The sequence below is a fragment of the Cyanistes caeruleus genome, chromosome 1, assembly GCF_971803275.1.
Source record: "Cyanistes caeruleus chromosome 1, bCyaCae1.hap1.1, whole genome shotgun sequence".
In the NCBI taxonomy this organism is placed as follows: domain Eukaryota; kingdom Metazoa; phylum Chordata; class Aves; order Passeriformes; family Paridae; genus Cyanistes; species Cyanistes caeruleus.
The window spans coordinates 4873015-4895357 of record NC_141701.1 but is presented as its reverse complement, the minus strand read 5'-3'; the positions used below and the strand labels follow the sequence as shown (position 1 = coordinate 4895357).

Sequence of the window (22343 nt, the reverse complement as noted above, 5' to 3'; positions counted from 1 at the left end):
GGAAAAAACCCATAGAACTACAGGTGGGAAAACGTTAAATTAAGAGGGAGATATATATATATATATACATACACACACACACACACATATATAAATAAAAGGTCGGAGTACCTTTAGCCCAGCACATGGGGAATGGGCTGCAGCCGCTTTTCTCCATGCAGCCCGCACCTGCCCGCCTCGGGGGCTGCTGCCCGGCCACCTCCAGCAGCCACATACACAGAGCGTGTTCGATGCCGGCCAGCTCCGGCACACAATGTCCCGATTCAGCGCTCCGGGCTCTTGCGGGGGGAGGCTGGAGCCGCCTGGACGTGCCGGATCCCGGGGAGAGGAGGGAGCCCCGGCCCTCCCCGGGGCGGTGCGGCTTCACCTGGCTGCGGGGGGAGCGCGGTCCCCCGGCCCGCCCGGAGCTCCAGCGCGCTCCGCAGCGGGGAAGCCGCGCCGCTGCCTCATCTCCCCCCGCCCCGAAGCATCATCCACCTCCTCGTCCTCCTCCCCGGGAGCGGTGCCGAGGCGGAGTGAGCCCTGCGGAGGAGGGCGGGCAGGGGCGGGAGGCGATTACCCGGCTTCCATTAATATGCTAATCCCCGTCTGCTGCCCGCGCCCCGCAGTCTCCGCTTCACCCTCTGCGCAGAGACAGAGCGCTGGAAATGCCGCCCGGGCAGGCTGCGGACCGGCCTCGCTTCGCCGCCGCTGATGTTCCCGTTCCCGGCTGCCCCGCACCGCCCCTTCCCCTGCCGCACCCGCGTTTTGCCATCGCTTTTACACATTTGCTGTGTCCGCTTACCGACACAAGTGCCTGGCATCCTAAAAGCGCAAAACTTCCCTCTAAACCCACGGGAACTTCCCTATAAACGCTGAAGAACTTCCCCAAACTTCAGCAGGAATTGAGGTCACACCCTCCTTCAGCAGTTGCCTCACTCCAAGAGATTATGGATGGAAGTACCCTGGCAGTGCTGCCTGGCCCTAAAGAATGAATACCGCAGCCCAGGCAGTCCTTACTCGGTGCCACATCCAGCCCCCACTAAAACCGAGGCTTCTTTATTGACTTCTCATCAGAAGGCAAAGGTCACCTCAAACATTCACCCCAGATGGTGAACGGCCTTTGTTTCTTCTTAACTTTGCAGCACCTAACATCAAAACTGCCTACAAACAGTTTTCTTTTAAAATGGTGAGTATAAACACTGCAAAAGCCTATGTTTATAACAATCACACACACCCAGGCAGAATGTGTATATGGAAATAAAGCAAATATCCGTTTTACTCACAGCAAAGTATTTCACAAAAAATATAAATAATTGATTCAGCTAGAATACTTATTAAAATCAACAGGAACAAGACTCACACTTAACATTAAAGCTCTTTATATATTCCACGGTAATCTCTTCTCACTCCCAGCCCTCAGCAGTAAGGCGTAAGGCTTATCCAAGACTAGAACCAAAAGGGAATTAATCTAAAGCCAGCAGCCTTCAACTTAACCTATCTGCCTACTTGTAGCAGCATGCACTCGTCTACAGCATATGTTTAATTACCATTCTTTACTGCCATCTCATTTCTCAATATACTGACTGCCCTTGCAGAATTAGTGGTGTATGTCAAAATTCTTGATAAAAAGAAAAAAAGAAGAAAGGAAGCAGCAACTGCATTTAAATATTGTCTGCTTCTCTATTTAAACGAGAGAAAAAAAAAAAAAGAAAAAAAAAAAAGAAAAAGAGAGAGAAAGAGAGAGAGAGATTAGGCCACAACCAGGCCCATCAGATGTTCTGCATCACTGCTCAGGCACAAAGCTCTTTCTGGGGCTGAAGAAAGCCAAAGGGAACTGAAGACATGCCTGGGTGCCTTCCTCCCCCCAGCACAAAGTTTTCCAAGCCCCTCAGTGTTACACAGACAGACAAATACTTCTAGTAATAAGGTCGATTATATTTACCTTCAATAATAAAGCAAAACATGCTACAGTAATATTTAAACCCCCAATTATTGTAGTTGTGTGGGTACAGAAGGGGCACAGACACATTCAGTGCCTCTCTGGTTCACACTGCAGCTGGCAGGGCAGGAAAGCTGCTTTTATACACCCAGATCTGTCATGGGCTTCCTTGGTGACCTTGAGCCAGCCAGACTTGTTTCCTTAGAAAAAGGAAACTGCAGGTACTTCTTCGGTTTTCCTTAAGTTGGTTTGATCTGTGCTCTAGGGTGTAAAACGTATTTTTAAAAATGTGTTTCTTCCATGAAATGTTTTCCAAAATAGCAGGTAAAAAAAAATAATCAAGAAGTGAAAAGGGGAAGGTCTAAATGAAATTTTATCCATGAAAACAAAACCCTTTAAATATCAACTGGTAAGTGCATTGCCACGGAGACTTTTAATAAACAATGTGTGGACTCTCTGTATTATTTAAACAGATGAGGCTAATACAGATTATCAATCCAAGTGTCAAGAGATACTGCCTGCTCATATAATACCAGTATTATATTCATTCCTCTCAAGGACATACCTTCTTGTTTTTGTATTATGACTACAAAATGAAGGTGAAAACTACATACTTCATAGCATGAGGGTTTTTTTAGTTCAATTTTAGAAGCCATCCAGCATTTTACACTCCGAATATGTATTTTTTCACTTAAACCAAGTGCTTTCTTGATGCTTTCTAAAAAAATATTTAATATCTGCTTATTATTGTATTATTATTAAGTACATATGTTCATTTTCTTCTTTCAAATAACATGACCATCTTTATCTGCACAAAAGAAAAAAAAAAAGGCCAAAAGAATAAAATTTATGTTCTGGAGATATTCAGAAACCCCAAAATTCCAAGTTGCAGTGAGGAAGGCAGGCAGGGATGGAGCAGCAGACAAGGCACAAAGAAAAAAAAAAAAAAACAAGAAGTTAAATACATCTCCAGTATACTTAATATTGAGTATTTACAACATTTTATAAATATTGCTCATCAAGTAGGTATCTGAGTAGCATTTATGTAAAGTAATCTGTTTTAAGTAATGCCAATCAGATTATACCACTTACTGAGGTAAGAAACAGCTGTCAGAAATTAGGGCTGTGGAACAGGAGCGTTGGTTCTTGTTGTGCAAGATGCATTTGCTGACACACACTGATAGTATCTGCATAGTAGTCTCTGCGAAACCGATGATGATAACAGCTATCAAAGAAAAACCTAAAAAATATTTCTTTCAAAAAAAAGAATTCATAAGTTTTTACTAAGAATATGTAGAAGCATTGGCCATTTTCCTGAAGCACTCATTCTAGGCAGAAAAAAACCTCAGACTACCCCATTAACAACAGACAGGCCAGGGTCAGCTAAGAAATGGCATTTTGCACCAAGGAAATTCAAGTTGACTCTTCTGCTGAGATGATGATTTTGGTTGCTCAATTTCAGCCTGCTTTTAAAGACTACTGATTATCAGCATCAGCTTTTGGGAAGCAAGAGGGGAAGAAAAAAGTCAGAACTGTTTTTTCTAATTGTATCAAGGTGCTTAGTATTTTTAAATTTTCCTTGTAGTGCTGAGCCTGTCTCCTATTGATGTTGCCTTCAAAAATCAGAAAGCTTTGGGGAACAAAGGGTTAAGAAACAGGGTTTTGTCTTTTAGAATTGTGAGATATGTAAAAGGTTGTCTAATTTTTTCCACTCAAGCTTATCCAAACAAAAATGAAGACCTAAAAGGCCCATCAGACAAACTGCCAAACCTTGGCTTTCTCCACAGTTATATCCAGAGCCGGAGCTCCTGGGGCTGTCCCAGAGATCTCATCAGCACAGTACTGACCATAATTTCTCCCTCAGCAAATGGCATCATTCAGAACTCTCTCCTGTTCAACTAATTTTTTTCACACCAGTTAATATCTCTATTCATCAAATTTTGGTCAAACTGGCTGGCAAGTTGGAGCATTGCTAGAAAGGGACCAGGACAGAACCAAACAGGGAATACTTCCAAGTTCCACTGCCCTAAGAAACCAAACTGAACTCAGGATTTGGAAACTGTGAAGGAAACAGACAGATCAGTACCAGAGCAGTGTTGGAGAGCAGAACAGAAATTTGTTTTTCAGTTCCTCTTCTGCAATACCTCAGCCACTTGATGAACAGTGGCTGAACAGCAGCAGAGAACTCCAAGGGAGAAAAGAGCAGCCCGTTACTTGTAACAAAAACGAAGAGCTACAGCCCAGAGCAGAGCAATGACATCAGCATTAGGGCTGGAAGCACCTCTGCTCTGGAGATAGGACAAGAGAGTGGGAAATGTTCAGCCTGGAGAAGGCTCTGGGGCCCAAGGCTTCCAGTCCCTTGAGAGGGACTTTTGACAAGGGCACATGGTGATAGGACACAGAAGAATGGCTTTGAACTGATAAATTAAGTATCAGAAAGAAATTCTTTACTATGAGGGTGATGAAACACATCCAGAGAAATTGTGGATGCCCATTCCGGTAAATGTTCAAGACCAGGTTGGATAGAGCTTTCAGCAACCTGGTCTGGTATAAGGTGACTGTGTCCGTAACAGGGGGGTGGGAAGTAGATGATCTGTGATAATGACAGTGATGTTTATTATTATTTTGGACTCAATAATTCATAGTCTTGGCCACTTCATGGACTACTGTAGCAATTACTAGAAGCTGAAGACCAAAGGCATTGTTTTGAAGGAGATCATGTAAGAGATGGAAGAAGAGTTCACTGTATTCATCTTGCTGATAAAGAAAGTTTTCAAAGTTTACCCTCAGACCAAGTGCAGGATTTTTTTGGTAAAGCCACAAACGCTTTCTACGATGACAACTGCAGCTTGGAAACTGAGAGTGCCTGATGAATGATCTAAAAATTAAAACATGTTTATTAATCAAGTGACAATCTTCTGCATCCAAATTAATTTGCTTTTCCATGTTAGTACCCAGAATTCCCCAGACATGCTGTCCAGACACTGTAACTGCACTGTTACATTCTTCATTCATCTTCATTCCCCCAAATTAGTTTTGTGTGAGTTTTTTCTAAATATTCTAATTATTCTTTTGGTGTATGCATTATTTAAGAGTGGAAAATATTATCTACTCTAAGTTTCCTCTTAGCCAAAGTCAAACAAACATCATCTTTGTTCATCGGAATTACTGAAAAATGGTGCATTGTAATTATAACAAATCCGAAATGATAACTCCTGACATCTGCTTTACTCTAAACTCGGGTTTGCTAAGGCTGTTTTGGAAATCTCCCTTGGATTACTTGGTCTCTAAATCTACCACCCCTGCCCCCAAGCAGCTCCTTTCCTCTGCACCCACACCTTCTCCAGCTCAGTTTCCTGCTGAACACCCTTTGCAAAAGGGCACAGAGCAGAACAGGGTAATGGGCTCCATGACCTCCAAGGGTCTTTGGAGACTGAGAAGCTCCATCATCATTATCCTGCCACCAGAGATGGTCTTTCTTATTTAATTCTAGGCATTCTGACAGGCAGAATGGAAATAAAAAAAATATTTTAAGTGTCAAAATCTAAGCCCAGTTTTTCAACAGAAATGATTCAGCACAACTAAGAAGTAGCATCACCTCTATGAATTCATTTTAAACTTTGCAATATGAACAAACTCTAATTCCATTCTCCAGACTACATTAGGCCATTTTTCTCCTGAAGAAGAAAGATAGAGAGCGCTTACATAAACTCATTCTAGAATATAAACTGCTGAGAATCTCTGCTTAAGACATTATTCTGGCAAAAAGTCAGTCCAATACTGAATTTACTGTTGCATTCCCATTTGGTGAGCTTAATAGTAGGATAATCTTGGGTATTCCCCAAAAATATCCAAGTTTTAAAACAACACTTTGTGACCTTCTGAATCATGGTCACCTGTTTAGCCTTATGATTATTTGAGTTACATTTTAAAATAGTAGTTGACAGAATTCACTGGTTTCACTTTCAAACCTTAACCTATTGGTAGTAGTGAGGTGGGGAGCAAAACAGATCAGGGTGTTGGGAGAGAGCAGGAGGAATGCAGCGTTAAAATGAGGTTTCCCATACCTCCCCTTGCCAAGGGATCCTCTGATGCTGTGCAGCAGAGCAGGCAGCAATGCAGCCTCCCAGCCTATGCTGTTAAGACAACAGATGTTAAAAGGGCCACTAAGTTAACTTTATTATTCCATAAATAAAGATCAGCCATTTTTTAAACCCATATGGGTTGTATTAGTTTTCAGGCATCAAAGTTGTAGCAGATTTCTTTGTGGGTGGACTAAGCTGCTCATCTTCTCCCACTTCCTTCCATTTACTTTTTGAAGGCTTTACTGTTGAGAAGGATAAAGTCAATGCCATGAAAGCTGAAAAATGTTTAAACTTACTCCTTCCTTAGGACACTGATTCAAAATCTGTTTCATCTTGTTCAAGGCTATTTACAAAAAAAAATCCACCCAACAAAACCATTTCTGTCCTCAAGACATCTTTGAAAAGTTCATTCAATATTCCATTGCTTAAAGCTAAAATCTGCTTCATGGAGACTTGGAGAGAAGAGGTGAAAAAAAGAAAAAGTGAATCCTACACATGCTATTCTTTATTTTACTGCAAAGTAAAATCTGATCATTTTGGTCTGTAACAGATTCACTGTGCTTATCAGTTTGTGTTGCGTATCTTCAGCCTCTGATGTGGGGTGACTGGAGAAGGAGTGAGAAAAAACAATCCAAATAGTCACCAGAACCTTTCTTGACCTTATAAAACTTACTTTTTTATGGCAAAAACCTTCCATTTAAGAGGTAAACAGAGTAGAAGGTATCTGAAGAGGAAGGATCCCAGCCCTTTGATGCTGTTTAAAGGAATTGCATTCTGTGAGGATTACTTTTGTTCAGTGGAAGGGATCCATGAGTGGATTGGTTGACTTTACAGACATTTCTTAAAATCCACCTTTATCAATTCAAGGGTAACCTAGAAATAATAACCAGTAACCTAGAAATAGTTAGCCAAATCTTCTAAGAAGGATATAGGAAAATTAAGTTGCTTATGGGTCAGCAAATCTCTTCAGTGTGTCGTTGTAGAAAGCAATGCAGCCATGTAGGGCCAGTTATTTACCAGAAATGGTGTCACCCATACATGTCTTCCTTGTCCTGCTTCTCCTCCAGATGCCAAACACAAAGTTAAAGTAACACCTCATTGAAACACTTTTAGTTGCAAACAACGTTTTTGGCAAAAGTTGAACCTGACTCCCAGTGTTACATAAAACACAGATATAGCATCAGCAACTCCTCAGACTCCCAAGCCATTAAATGCAATTACAAACTGAATAAAACAGTAATCCAGGACCTCACAATAATGCAGTATTATTGCATTTATATATGAAAACACACTGGTGGAACAGTTCGTATTGTATTTCTTAGTGAAGGATGAGCATAGCATAAATCCCTTATGTATAAACAAACTTTTATAGGCTGAAACAAAGAGCTATTTAAGTTTAATATTCCAGAGTCACAGAATAAATCAACAAGCCAGCGCTGATACCCTTCAAGTCTAAGAAGGCAGAAAATTAAAAATTAATTATTAATTTTTACAGAACATATTTTTAAAGTTTTATAACAAAAACATTAAGGCTCCTCTATTACAAGCAAATTCAGTTCCTGAGCTATCAAGCAAAGAAAAGCAGATTTAAAAAGTAAGAAAATATTGTTAAATAGGCACAAATTCCTCTCTCCCTCTGTAATTAGCAAAACCAGGGTTGAAAAATTCCTAAAAATATTTTGATGCTTTGTTTAGGAGAACTTCTAGTAGAGGCCAGGTGCAGCTGAGCCTCCAAGCCACAAAAAATTCAATTCCTATTCACTTTAATCAACACTCTTCGTGTTTTGTACCAAGAAGGGACATTCACTTTTCAGGTGCTTTCAGCTACATCACTGCTTCATGAGACCAGCAATAAACTTTCAAGAAGCAGTTCCTCAGGCAGTCATTTTATGCTTTTTCAGGGAATCAAAGGTCATCCCCAGCTAATACAAAATCTTTTATTCAAAGCGAAATCCACCACCTTAAATAGCTGCACTTGCTCCTCCAATTACATAAGACTGCACAGTTCTGCTGAACAAGTTCTGTTTACCTAGGAAAACGCCTGCAGAATGGTATCAAAATGCTCAGAAACACAAGAACTTGTTGCTTCGTTTTAAAAAAGGTTTCCAGGAGCTCACCACCAAATGCAGCTCAAGTTAGTGGAGGTAACCAGCTGTTACAGGATGGAACAGCATTCAGTGTGTCAAAGGCAGCACATATCCCCCCTCTCTGCATCCTTTCACAGCAGTAAATTTATGAGCAGACCAATGCAACCTCTGCTCTGTAACTCCAAACTCAGCTGAGCTTTCAGCATAGTAAGCTTTACCCAGCAACTTGATATCTTCAGCACAAGAGGCTTTGGTGAAGCTGAAAACAGATGTGCAAGAATGCTGATATAAAAATGAAAGTAAGTAAGACCAAGATGTAGAAAATCAACTGATACAGCTAGGAAACAGATGTTTGGGCACGGCCTTCCTTCAGATCTGAGGAAGGGGTGTTAAATAAGTATCCTATGTCTTCAGATGGTAAACAAAACATCAAAAAACTATAAAAAAAAACCCTTTCTGATAGCAGCCTGAATGACCTACTTTACCAAACATCACAGGGCCAACACTGTCAGCATGTAACAGCATCTGACAGGGCCAAGAGCTCATCTCTTGCGCAGTTCTGAGCTGCAGAGCACAGCTTCCAAAAAATCTCTGGTACTGCTCTCCACAATCCCATTTGATGCATTTCAAGACTCAGTACTAAAGCTTTTAAGTGAACATGAGACCAGGACAAAAGAATATCAGTGACTGCATAAATAGAGGAAGAATATTAACCTTGTCCAGCCACACAGATATGAAGAAGCATCATAAACTGTGAGTAGGAAACTTCAAGGACCCTGAAATCAATGCATAGTAAGACTTTTTTAAATTGCAGAAGATGTGAAACTGCCATCTTAATAGGCTAAATATCTTCAAGGAATTACTTAAGTCACATTTGCCTTGGGATAGGACACAATTTTTTTACCTGTCAAGTTTTGAAGGACACAGGTCATTAGACAAAGCCTGATCACTGTACTTAAAATTTCTATTTAATACTCTATTTTTAAAAATTCTATATAAAAATCTCAATAATTTTGTTAGGGATGCTTCCAGAACCTCAGTGGTAGTCACTACCTGTAACACCTCACTGTATCATTTGGCTCCCTCACCCTTCTCTATTGCAAAGCCTCAAGTTTCAATAATACCTTTTACTCCACCTCTTGGAGGGGACATAGATGACTAGGGAACACGAGCAGGAATTTCAATTTTCATCAGTAAGTTTTTACTGGGATTAAAAGCCTTCATAGCAGCCTAACCTTTCCTTAGTACCATAAAATACCCTGAGTTGGATGGAACCCACAAGGATCATTGAGTCCAACTCCTGGCCCAGCACAAGACTACCCAAACAATCCCACCATGTGCCTGAGAGCTAGGTGAAGAATCTTTTCCTAATATCCAGCCTAAATTCCCTTGACACAGCTCCAACCATTCCCTTGGATCCTGTCACTGGTCATCACAGAGAAGAGATCTGTAGTGGAGATCAGAGATATCAGTTCAGCTGCTCTTCAAATCCATAAAAATTTGCTCCACTAAGACATCTGAAGACAATGTGAATCACAAAATAAAGTCTATTAATCCTGGAAATACAGTTTCAGTATTTCTCTGTATTAAGCCTTTCATAAAAAGAGTTATCACAGATAACTCTCTCAGATTGCCATGGGAAAAAAAAAAAATCAAACCAAGTGAAACCATTCTAGTAAGTCATCTGAATGGACAATAACCAGAAACTTTAAAGATCTTTTAAAGATCTTCTTAAAGAAATAATTAGTGCACAAAGACATAATCTGGAAAACATCTTTGTGCTAGAGTTAAACGATGTAAGAATTTCTTAAGAAATTTCTCATCCATCTCAAGTGTAATTCCAGCCCATTAATGGAAGCACAGGCATTCAATAGCCCTCTTCTGTTATCCTGACCCTTAGTCAGAGTAAACTCCTGAGGAAAAATGTACTTGCTACAAGAACAGACTTTGTTGTTGTTAAGTTTGACCCTTCCATATGAAAACATGAAACCTTAAGAACATCAGCTTTATACCTGACAAAAGAACTTTTCCAATTTTTCATGTTCAAATTAGTGATCCCCAGGGAAAAGGCCTGCAAGACAAACCACAGTTATCAGAAGGTGATAGGATATTTTCTTAAATATGTTCTTATTTTAAATATTAAATCTAATATTTTCTTCTGAAAATAAAAAAGGCAAGGGGGAGGGAGCCATAGGTATCAATTTTTGTTATTACTTCCTTTTCCCAGTCTTCTGCTGGGCAAACAAAGCCAGCACAAGTAAGCTACGAGCTAAGAGAGCATTCAAACTATACATTAAGAGCTGTCAAGGATGTAAAAATAAACTAAAGGAAAGATCATATAATCCTTTATTCATGGTCATTTTAGGCCTAAATCACAACAAAGTAGTTGATTAAAGTTCACCATGCAATGTTTTTCCTCTTGGTTCACTGTAGTCACTGATGTTCCTCTTCAAACAAGCTCATGTGTATTTTGGGAGAAGATCCCAAGCCACTCCCCAGTCTTGCAGAACAAAACACACACTAAGAACTAACATTTTGTATAAGCCAACTACACAAGATCCAGCTTGATATTCAGATTCTTTCTCTCAGTCACACTTGTTATCCTCACCCTTCCTTTACTCCACAGCTGTTGCTATGAAGACTTTGGGTAGTAACACACTCCAACACTATAGCAAGGGGTTATAGAAATTCACAGAAACTTCACTTTCTATGGAACAGTTGTAACAAACAGTGAATGCATGGGCATCAGCAGAACAGACTAAAGAACATTTATTTAGGAACCATAATTATTTGACTCCTCAGTTTGCCAAATTTCATCTTCTTAAGTAATTCTGCACCAGAACAAGACACTTTCAGTGACTGCCACTGAAGGTTTTGTGCTGTAAAGGAGCAGCAGAATCTCATTCCCAATATCCTGATCTCCTGATTATAGTGCACTGCCCTCCATGTGCGAGGCTGGCTCTGTTCTGGGATTTGTTTTTTCTCCTGTAAAAGAAGATAGGTGAATTCTCCAATCACTCGTAGCAGTTACACATCCCCTACTTTGCCTACACAAAAGCTTTTACAAATAAAAAAAAACAACCTACTACAGCAAAAGTAAAAAACAATCCTGAAACTCCTAACCACTTAGCAAAAACCCTTAAAAAATCCTTTTAAAATGTGCAACCACACTATGTCCCATTTTTGTAACTCTGAAACAGAGTCCAGACAAAATTTTAACTCAGATCTCTAAGTACATCATTTGAATAACCCTTGCCAACATCCCTCCAGCTGTTTTTGCACAACCACCACCAGCCAGTCTGCCAGCAGGAACGTCCATGTGGCTGCTCAGAGTGCAATGAACTTTCCTCATTTAGAGAATGCCTCAGCTGAGTGTGAACTGCCAGGTCTTGGATATCCACCCATATTTAATGGCAGAGAACCCACAAGGAACCATTTTTGCTCTGTATTCCTCTGACACCAAAACAGGTAAACATCTTCTTAGAGTACATAAGCATCCTATTCCAAGTAAAACATTACTACAAGTTATTTATTTTTTGACAGCATGTACTACAGAGCTCTAAGTTCCGCTGCAATTCCTCTGATACTGTACCAACAAAAATCTCTAGTTCAGATTCAATAGTTTCTGTCCAAGGTGTCCCTTCCTCCCCACAAAAAAAAAAAAAAAAAAAAAAAACTAAGAATTTTCAAGGTTTTCTTCTTTCATATTTTGTCAAAAAGCTCTGTAGCTTGCCTTTTTTTTTTTTTTTAAAGAAGATGCCAGGAGATTTTAAAGAATGCCAACTGTTAGTGTGTTTAAAATAAAGCAGTGCATGATCCCCACTCCTTGCACCCTTAACCACACAAAACAAATTAGCCACCTCTCAGATGGAAGACTGACAAATCTCTCCCTGGTAAACCTGGCTGAGGACTGTTACCAGGTGCCCACATGACACTGAGGCTCGATTTTCCTTGTCCATCATCCTCAGCGAGAAAATAAATATAATCTTATTATTTCTAAAACAAACTTTCCAAACTAGGAATAAAATCACGTACAGTATCTAAAAGAATGAAGGGTATGTGCAGCTGAGTTCATTAAAAGCTGAACTGCAAAACTATAATTCAGGATATTTCAGGTTACCCAGGGTGGAACACCCACACCTTTTTCTGCCACTTGCAAAAAGAAGTAGAACAATTTTCCCTAGGAAAATTATCCTTATTCCTCCAAACAGCATAATTCCTAAATGCATCATTTGTAATATCAATTTCTAAGGAAGCAGGAAAAAAATGTCCTATTTGTTCTAAATGAGAAATTAATTAAAACAATGAAAAATATCATAGATACTATATATTCAAGTGGTACATTTGCATATGATGCATCCCTTGATTACTGGAATTCTTCAACTTGGAGATGACTGCCCAGGAATAATCAAGAACAATCCTCACAGCAGTGTGGATGTCTCCAAAACCCTGGGAGCCAGAGCTACAGGAAATTATCAGGAATGTGCTGAACTGCTTATTTTTTTGTTTATTTTTAAGTGTCAGACTTTATTGATGCAACTTGTTAAGATTTATATGGACACAGGACAGAGACCTCAAAGGACCTGTCATGTCATCAAATCTTACTGCCTCCTCATGCTTAAGTGACCAATATAACGAATTTCACTTTCTTTGAGCATAAAATCAGTCAAGAGCAGATACCATGGATGCCACATCATTCCCAATACACCTGGTTTATATCCTGATTTTATTTTTTTTAATACTACTCTCAATTTTCTGTATTGAAACTTCTTTTCTTCTACCGCCTCTCCTCCTTTTTCCTCTATCCCTATACACACTCCCAGAAAAACAACGTATTGCAGCCAGGGCAAGTTTCTTCAGTATAAATCTTTTCACAGGCTGCCCTGGCAAATGGGGGAGGTTCCTGACTGCTTGAAGAAAGCAAATGGAACTTGAAGAGAGGGGGGTCTGAATGACTAAGGCTGGTCACCCTTACCTCCATTACTGACAAAGTCATGGAAGTAACAACACTGGAAGCCACTTCTAAACAAATGAGAACAATAAGGTGATTAGAAATAGTCAGCAAGAATTTATGAAAGGGAAAACATGCCTGAACAACCTAATGAACTTAGATTAAAATGCAAGCTTGGCAGTTGAAGAGTTGTCATTTCTCTTAACTTCAGCCAGACTTTCAACACTGTCCCCCATGACAGCACCATAATAGAAAAATTGATGACGTTATGGACTGAATAAATGGACAGAGAAATAGCCTGGAAACTGTCTGGACTGTCAGGCTCAAATTTCTAAAGGAAAAACACTACAATTTAGCTAATTTACAGTTTCTTGAGGGGTTTAATATATTTCATCATGTCAATATTACTACACAGGTCAACCTCACTAATAAACACATTTTTCTTACCAAATCATGCTGTTGCTCTTGTCCTGTGTGGGCAATTAGCTATAAAATATGGAAATGCAGGAAAGAGGGCAATGTCAAAAGCCCAGTTAAAATAAGCCAAGAAAGTTTCACTGTAAAGGTTGGCAAATACACAGATTTCATGTCAAGGTCTAAGCTGTCACCTTGCCAAGCCTTCAACATAAAAAATGAGATATTCAACAGTGACAGTTTACAAAGGATAAATGCATTGGTTTCCTAATATCAGAGGTATAGAACAACAGGAAAAAGCATTTTATGAAGTATAGATAATTGACCTATTAAAACTAAACAAAATTCTAAAATAGGAAGATTTAATGCATAAATAACAAGAGAAACTTCTTCCAAGTGACACTTATGCTTTGTCAGCAATAACCTCATCCAATGGTAAAAGCAGTTTTGTGATATGGGATTTGAAAATCTAGAAATAACACCCAAGTTATTTGCTGGTAGTGAAAGGAATTCAAGCTACAGGTCATAACTGCATCAAAAGAAAAGTCCTCTCATTTTTTCAGAGCTGTACAGGACATGCAGGCAGCTATTCTAACTTGACAGCACTAATCTGTCATAAACTGTTTTCAGTTCCATACTCATCACACAAATAAAATCATTATAATCCGAGCCACTACAAATATATGAAAACTAAGTTTATTATTGCTTAAAAATCAGAATTCTTAGGAACATTTGCAAAGATTCCTAGAAAAAGAAATGAAATTCTGATTTTAGAAGGGATTACTGAAAATTTACTGTGAAATTTTAGAGAAAAGGTACAGATTTCTTTGTGCAATCTCTTCAGCATCATGCCAGGCATTCTAAAATGAGAGGAACTATTCAGTCTTAGTGCAGCTTGTATTTAATTCTAACTTAAAACTGAAGTGACAAATCAAAAAGCCACTATTTTGTACTATTTTACTTCTGCCCACACAGTTGGTTACCTTTCCCCCCCCCCTTTAAGCAGGGATATTAACAGTTCTCTGCTCATGCTACTGAGTTTATTCTCAGCTACATGAATAATCGTTGCATAATTTATTACCCTCTGTAATACATGTGAACATTTATTTTAAGAATTCTGCATAACCTCAATTCTGTCAATTCTTGCCTACTGCAACTCTGGCAACACCTCAACCGATTTTTAATTTTCCATCTTCTAACATCATAGGAAGTACCCAGCCCTTTGGGGCTTTGGAAATTCTGCTTGCTGTATTTAAGTCCATCACACAAGCAGGTGTAGGTTTAGGGGAAGGAATATCTATTACACAGCACAGCATTAAACACTCCATCTCCTGCCCAGTGGGTAAGAGGAAGGGGAAGCAGGAGGTTGTTCCAAAGTAGAAAGTGCCAGGAGATAAATCTGATTTCATTAAGTGGATCATGAGCAGACCCTGTGTAAGCAGCAAGGCCAAACACACCAACAGACTGAATGAGGACATGCCTTTAAATCAGAAACATCTTTAGGTTGACCTGAAATTGTGTAACTTTTTTTTTTTTTGTCCTAAATGAGGACTTGGAAGTAAAAATAGTTACAGAACCATTTAATATTTCAAGGTAACAATGACAGTGTGCAAATGGTGCTTACCTAAATTGTACATTATACCACAAAAAAGTGAACATAAAACCACCAGACTTAAAATATGCTACATATCTGAAATTAGAACTGGGCAAAAATGTGTATTTCCTATAGATTTTTTGATAGTTTATGTTAGGAGTCAGCAAGATTTTATTTGACTCACCAGATGTTATCTGGAGGAGTCATTAAGAACAAACAACTGTACCTGTGATTCAATCTTGGCATAATGTTTTACTTAATTTTTAACCAAAAATCCAGTATATGCCTGTTTTTTATATTTGTCTTTATTTTGCTCTAGTTCTTTGCTTCCTTACTATTTCTTGATTCTGGTAATGAAGATATATTTGCACTATAGGATCAGGAAATACAGGACCAGGTCTTAGGAGAAGTCACCTATATTACACACATGCTAGAACTGTTTTAAATTCAGAACAAGACAAAATCCAGGAGGGATTGTTTTTAATCCCCACAGTGTCAACAGAAAAAGTTTAACTGCATCTACCAGAGGAAACAAGTTTTTCATGCCCTCAGGCATGCTGTGAACACACTTGTGTTGCAAGAGAACTTTACTAACAGAGAGGAGAACTGTGTTCTCTATCCACATTCAAAAGTACAATATTTTAGCAAATTGTTCTCCAAGCCCCTCCTGGTTCACATTCCAAAAATTCTCCGTGCTCATCTCCATGGCCTAAATTACAAGGCGGTAAAAACCCAAGTCACCCATGAACTTCAAAGCAGTGATACAGATTAATTCAGGATAACTCTCCTGAGTAATGATTTAACTAATGACCTCATCAACTAATGCATTCTCCAGCACAGTAACAATCCTTCTTTACAAGGTTTTGCTATGAAGTAAGTGTTCTGGATGACCTTGATATACCAGTGACTACCAAATTTATGTATAATCCAACCTTAAACAAGACACTACGATAAAGTAGACACACCTGAAGTAGTCTCCCAACTGCAAAGTCTTCAAACACTGCAAAAGCCCCCCCCTCACCATACAGTGATGAAAATTTAGAGCACTAAAACAAGGTGGCAAAAGTGAAAACATTTGTAGTGACATCTATTGTCCACAGGTGAAAGTGGCACTTGGGAGAAAAAAAGTTCTTTAAAACTCAAAATAAGAAAACACCATTATTTATTGCAAATATGAATTCTGATGATTAAAACTTCCCATCTAAATACAGAACCTCATCTTTATTCAATTTTATCTTTTATCAAGGCTGCTTTTCCAATTTATCAAATTTCTTTTGAATTTTAATAATATCATCCAGTGTGCTTGTAACTCTTTTTGTGTTGGTGTGTTACTGGCAGATAAAGACTAATCAAGTCCATTTTCATGGTCATTAATAAAAATACTGTAATACCACAGGACAATTCAGGCCTCTGTGAGATTCCAGCCTTCCCTTCTGGCAATATTTTAAGCATTTCTTTTAAAGTAAGTTTCCTTAGTTCCCTTACTAGGAGGTACTGCCAAATTTCTGCTACAGGTAAGCCATGGTGTGTAGTTTTTATAATCCTCTTAAAAGGCCTTTTGCCATGCCATGGGAAAAGCTCATCCTTTGAAAATCCTGGGAAAACTTTTACCCTCTATCAGTACTTGCAAGGCACAGTTAAGGAGTACAATGAGGACACTCCCACACACAGACTCAAATGGAAAAGAATAATCTCATTGTGACTCAGATTCATGCCAGCCAAACTCTTAAAGTCCCAAATATCAACTCAGAAAAGGTTTAATCACACATCCTTGTCCTAGAAGCTGCAGGAAAAAACCTAACAACAATTCTTATCTTTCTGTCAGCCTGACCAAAACACCAGGTATTTATTTTTCCAGTAGTTCCCATAAGTGCCAGCTTGACAACTACTCTCAGCATTCAAAATAATTTTAAAGATGTCATCCTGAAAAGAGAACTTCCACTTTAAACGTCTCTTCACTGCTTCAAGAACACATGATATTTCTTTTGCAGAAGAGCTGCTCTGAAGTTCTTGTGGAAAAGACTACAACATATCAGCTATCAAGCTTTTAACTGAAATTGCTATTTGATTTCAACAGGAAAGAGCAGCTACCTTCAGAACAGGTGTTAATATCGCAAGAAGAAATGAAAGAATGGATACATAAGCAAAATCATCATCAAGGCAGAGGCCAAGGATAGAAGGCAGCAGGCCTAACAACAAATATCCAATCCCTTGATCAATCAGGAGTAAAAGTGCACTTCAGTCAGGATTCCAGAGTCCACATTACAAATAGGGAATAGATGGACAAATTCTACCTGCCATGGAACAGGAGACATCCTCACTCTGAGCTCTGCATCACAACTCCGGCCCACAGCACAAATGAATGCATGAATTTTAAAACTTTGTTAAAGGCCAAATGTAACAAACAATTAGCAAAAAATGTTATTTTTAAAAATTAGGTCAGCAGGGCTGAGTTTTTTTGGTGAGGTCCGTGTTTTTGCGGGGCTTTGTTGTCTATTTTTAGGTTTAGGGGGTTTGCTTTAATTTTTAAACACCACTGATATAAGTGTCCAATAGAGCAGATCGGACACAAGTCACCTGTAACTCCAGCCAGGTGAACACTGTGTCACCATCCCTATTATAACCTGGGGGAATTCCTTCCACCCATAAACCCCACAACCCCATTTCCTTGCACTGTCTTTCTGAACCATCACTAATACCCTTTGTGGCTGCTCCTAATCTGCTCCCCTGCCAGCTGTATCCCACGTTGTGCTGAGTCGCTTGAAGCATTAACTATCTCACACACATATTTAACAACGTCCTATAAATACACCTCAGTTACCTCCTCCCCTTGTCAAAATACACCATTGAAATGGAAAAAAATCTGTACATCAACAGGTTTTGTTTTGACCTCAGATCCCCACATGACTAAGTACCATGACAGTGCCAGTAAGAACTGATATTCTGATTATATAAAAGCATGACTATATTGTAAGCAAGCCCTTAAAAGCTGACTGCTGTCACATCAAGACATAACTGAAAAAAAGAGAACTTACCTGCTGGCAAGGGAAGTCTTGAAATATCTGTAACAATAAAGAAATACATTTAGAAACAGAAGGAAAAATAGCTCTACAATTGCATTGGCCTCATAATTTTTCTGCAAGGCCATACTTGCTTAATAAAGCACATTATCTGAAGCCATTTGCTGGCTGCCAAGAATGCCACATGCAAATCAAAAGCATTTTCCTTGTCTCACCCTGTTCATTAACAGGATTATGCTTTGCTCACCTAACTGAAGGATAAAGATTATTCTGAAGGCAATGAGTGTAATTACTGCAGCAGAATACAGGTCACTACGCACAAATGAAGTGTTACATGCAAAATTCACCATCATCACCTACAGAATTTCAGAGCTCAGTGTCAGTGATTGTCTCTGCAAATGAAGAAGACTCTACAGAATGTTTTCTTTATTAAATCTTTACCGAAGAAGTAGCCAAGCTTTCAAGTGGATAAGCACAGACCACAAGAAGTAATATTAAAAAGAAAGGACACTTGATTTTTGTCACCAAGGCACATTAGACACAGTTGCTGAACATTTTTAGAGTAAATGCTAAGGCTGTCTTGAGCTGCAAGCAATGACTACTGCCTCAGGGTCTTAATAGAACATATAAAAACTATACACTAAAAAAATATACATTATATTAAACTGTAAGTGATTATATTGCTCCTGCCTGCTTTTCTATTGTCATCTCAGTGCACATAATCATCACTGGGACCTGAGGTGCCCATCTGAGTTCAGAACAGAAACTATAACCCACCACAAAGAACTAGAAAGAATTAAGTCTGTAAGGACATGGACTGGGGACACAAATCAAGGGGTTAATGAAAACTGAAATAAACACAAATTGAGGGGAGGAAATTGAGAAGGGGAACCAGTAAAACAAATGAGAGAAAAACTGAATTGAACCTAAGAAAAAGGTCTGCATCATTATTTGGTTAAAGGAAAGAGCAAGTTGAGTAATAAATTATCACACTGGGTACAAAATCCAGATAGAAACTGAACTTTACCACAGGTGTAGCAGCTGAAACAGATGCAGAGATTATCGGGGCAGATGGTCACTGCTTTGCTACCTATTAGAAGAAATAATGAGGCTTAATAAATTTATTAGCCCTCCTCTCACCAACAGATTGTTACAATTCATGTATGTGGCTGGAAAACACGATGAAACTTGAATACCAAAGAGAATTACACCTAAAATTTAAAGGCAGCCCATGAAAAATTTCAAAAATGAACTCCACTACTCTGAGGAGATGATGAAACAGCAACACAGAAAGTTGAAATGCACTTAAAGAGTGAAATCAAAGTGGCAACAAGACACCACAAAAAATAACAGAGAAAATATTGAATGCCCTAGTCTGGTAGAACACAGTATTTAAAAAGATAGCAAGGTACATTTAAAAGGTGCTCATCATGCTCTCTGCTTAGGAGCAAAACCATCTTTCACGTAAGAAATGCCTCAAGACAGGAGATGCAGCCAAGGAGACACAGGAACTGCAGGAAGCAAAAAACCCAACACGTCCTGCACAGAATCCAAACCAGCACATAGTGAGTGAATGGAGCTTTCTTCCATCAAAAAGAGATTTGCAGTGACAATTAATTTGGAGAGTTACATGAAGATAAATGTTGTATCATTTTTTGTTTGTATGCATTTAATTGTTTCCATGCTTTTTATGAAGTCACAAAAAATTCCTGCTTGCCACTAGGCTACACAATGCCAACAACTGCAACCACATGAGTAAAGCATCTAAAACTGTGGGTTAGAAAATACCATTTCTGATTTTAATTTTTCTACCATGATAGAAACTAATGTCTAAATTCCATTTATAGGTAACAACTATCAGAAGATTTAAGTTACTACAAACACTTAGAAGTGCATTAAAATCTAAGTTTTTGTCTATTGGGAATGTTTTATTGCCACATTTATTACTTTTGAAGCAGACTATTTGATTAAATGTGCCCACACAACAGATGTCAGGAAAATAACAGCAAACATAACCCCCAGAAAATATGTTATTACTGTTATTATATACACACAGGCAGAAAACAATCACTTACATCTCAGAATTTAAACAGAGAAAATCTCTGCAGCTAAAAAACGCACACGTATTTTTAACTTCAAGAAAGACCTGATCATATCCTAGAGTTTGTCCCTAACACCTGAGCTGCTGTTTCCGCTGTGATCTCTCCCTGCCAGTGCTCACACAGATCCTGTTACTGCACCAGGACCTTCCCAAATGGGGCACTGACACCATCAGCACTGCTGCTATATTTAAGTCAACCACTGAAGATTTCTTACTTCCATGTTCCACTGTACATTAGTCCCACAAGTGCATTAACTGAAGAGATGCTGCACCCCTGGGACAAGTTTACTGAACAGCTTCCTGCAACTGCACCTTCTTCTATTTCAATTTAGTGCAATAGACTGTTTTCTACCATTAATTGACATGCATTAGATCTAAAAACAAGTTGGACAGAAGAAATTGAAGCCTGAAGGTCATATTGGTATACTCAAAATTGCATATGTGCACTTAGCAGGTTCCTTGTATGGTATTTCTCAATCATTTCCATTAAACACAAAGTCCTCTACAGGCTGATTTTGTATCTAGTCTTAGCAAACACCACAACTACAGAAATGTCAATCCATAACAGCATGAATGAAATAAATATTTTACAATTCCCAAGATAACAGTAACAATTCCACTCCCTTGTGTATCCAGACATCACAACAATAAGTGAAATGCTCATTACCTTCAGGCATTCCTATTAGCGTGGAGTCACTTCAGGAACTTTTTAATCATTGAGTTTGCCCCATCTTTCCAGATCACTCTAATATTCTTATATTAGAGATAATATATAATGGCTTGAAACCTCCTAGTTTTATTCTCAAATATGGTTTTTCATTTAACATCTAACACTGAAAAACGATGAGTGGATTCAGGCCACACTTTAAACACTTCCTTCATGGAGACATAAACTGAGATTACACACTCAGGTAGCTACTCATTTCAGGTTACATTTACAAACTTGCTTTCTCTGCTGTGTAAAACTTCCCCCTTTTTGAAGCACACTATAGCATTTCAATCTCTAGAGAGGAGAAATTCAACCAGTGCTAAGATTTGAAGAAGAAAAAACTCGAAGTTAGGGTTTTAATCTGGTTTGGGACTAAAATGAGAGGCTTGAGAGCATTCTGGAGAGCTGTCCTGTTGGGAAGGATGCCCTCACATCAGGGAGGCCTGGACTGACTTTTCTCCTACAACTCAGTTTCTGAATGCTTTGAGTGCTGTCACACAAACCACATTTACAGCAGCTATACAACATGAGCCAATCTTACTTTTTTATCTGCTCCAAAGTAGTTCTTCAAAGTGAAATCTAAAATGAATCATATTTCAAGTGCTGCTGCTCCTACTGATCCTTTCAAGGGATCACTCGTGTTCTGCATTTATATTCTTAAGTATCTCCCTGTGTTACTTGGCAGGGAGCAAACTGCCAGTTTGAACAGGCAGAAAGAAAAATTACTTTCACATCATATTCTTTATCATAGCCAAACTTACATACTTTGTAAAGGCTAATCAGTTCTCAGAGAAAACTGGTTTTATCCCGTGTAGATATTGGGAGGATGGAGCAGATGGCCTTGAGAGCTCCTTTTCAAGCAAGGTTTCTGTAATACTGGACACAGATGATTGTAACCGACCAGGAACAAGCTGAAACTGCATTAGAGGTGCTATAAAATAATAAAGTTCCTCAGCCAAAGAAAACTTGCCAAATAAACTAGTTATGTACATTAATTCATCAAGGAACAGGAAACCTATATTTTAAAGAAAGAACACTATTAATTACTTCTATATGTACTGAAATTGTTCTGGGTACTACAGTCCTCAAATAGGCTTTGTGGATCTCAGCCGTAATGGGTTTTTTCTGATTTATGGATGCCCTGAGGATCAGATCTCTCTACCACTGTATTTGCTTTTATAAAACTATGCATTTTAAATTGTTTTAGTGAATGTTTTCTTAAAAATGGAGTGGTAACTTTAAATCTTCCTTCCAAGGGTAACATCTAATCATAGAAAACAGGAATGTTTTGTGAGTTTCCTATTCCTGCCTCAAGGTAAAATGAGAATATTGCTCCATGGACAACTCCAAAGGCTCAGACTCTGCCCTATCTGCAGCCACTGATCTTGTTCCAGAGCTGTGGTAAGCAGCAGACCACAAGAAATTTAATCCTATTCTCCTGTAGCAGGAGCTGGCTGACTC

At 38.8% G+C, this 22343-nt stretch overlaps 1 protein-coding gene across 33 annotated transcripts in view; it reads right to left on the bottom strand.

The window, feature by feature from the left end:
- Positions 1–22343, bottom strand: part of PTK2 (protein tyrosine kinase 2) — a 190905-nt gene that overhangs the window by 132390 nt on the left and 36172 nt on the right. For 10 of the 33 annotated variants that reach the window (XR_015283368.1, XM_086877588.1, XM_086877666.1 and 7 more), the window contains exon 3: positions 18088–18114. The exons of 5 other annotated variants lie outside the window; for them this stretch is intronic. Coding sequence is in view for 4 of the 28 variants with exons in the window: in XM_086877574.1 (XP_086733700.1) it covers positions 112–214 (103 nt within the window). In the remaining 24 variants the exon portion in view is untranslated. Of the gene's footprint in view, positions 1–111; positions 702–3013; positions 3123–10105; positions 10165–18087; positions 18115–18319; positions 18338–19099; positions 19163–22343 lie in introns of those variants that run through there. 18 more of the 33 variants (XM_086877789.1, XM_086877610.1, XM_086877693.1 and 15 more) reach the window with 9 other exon arrangements.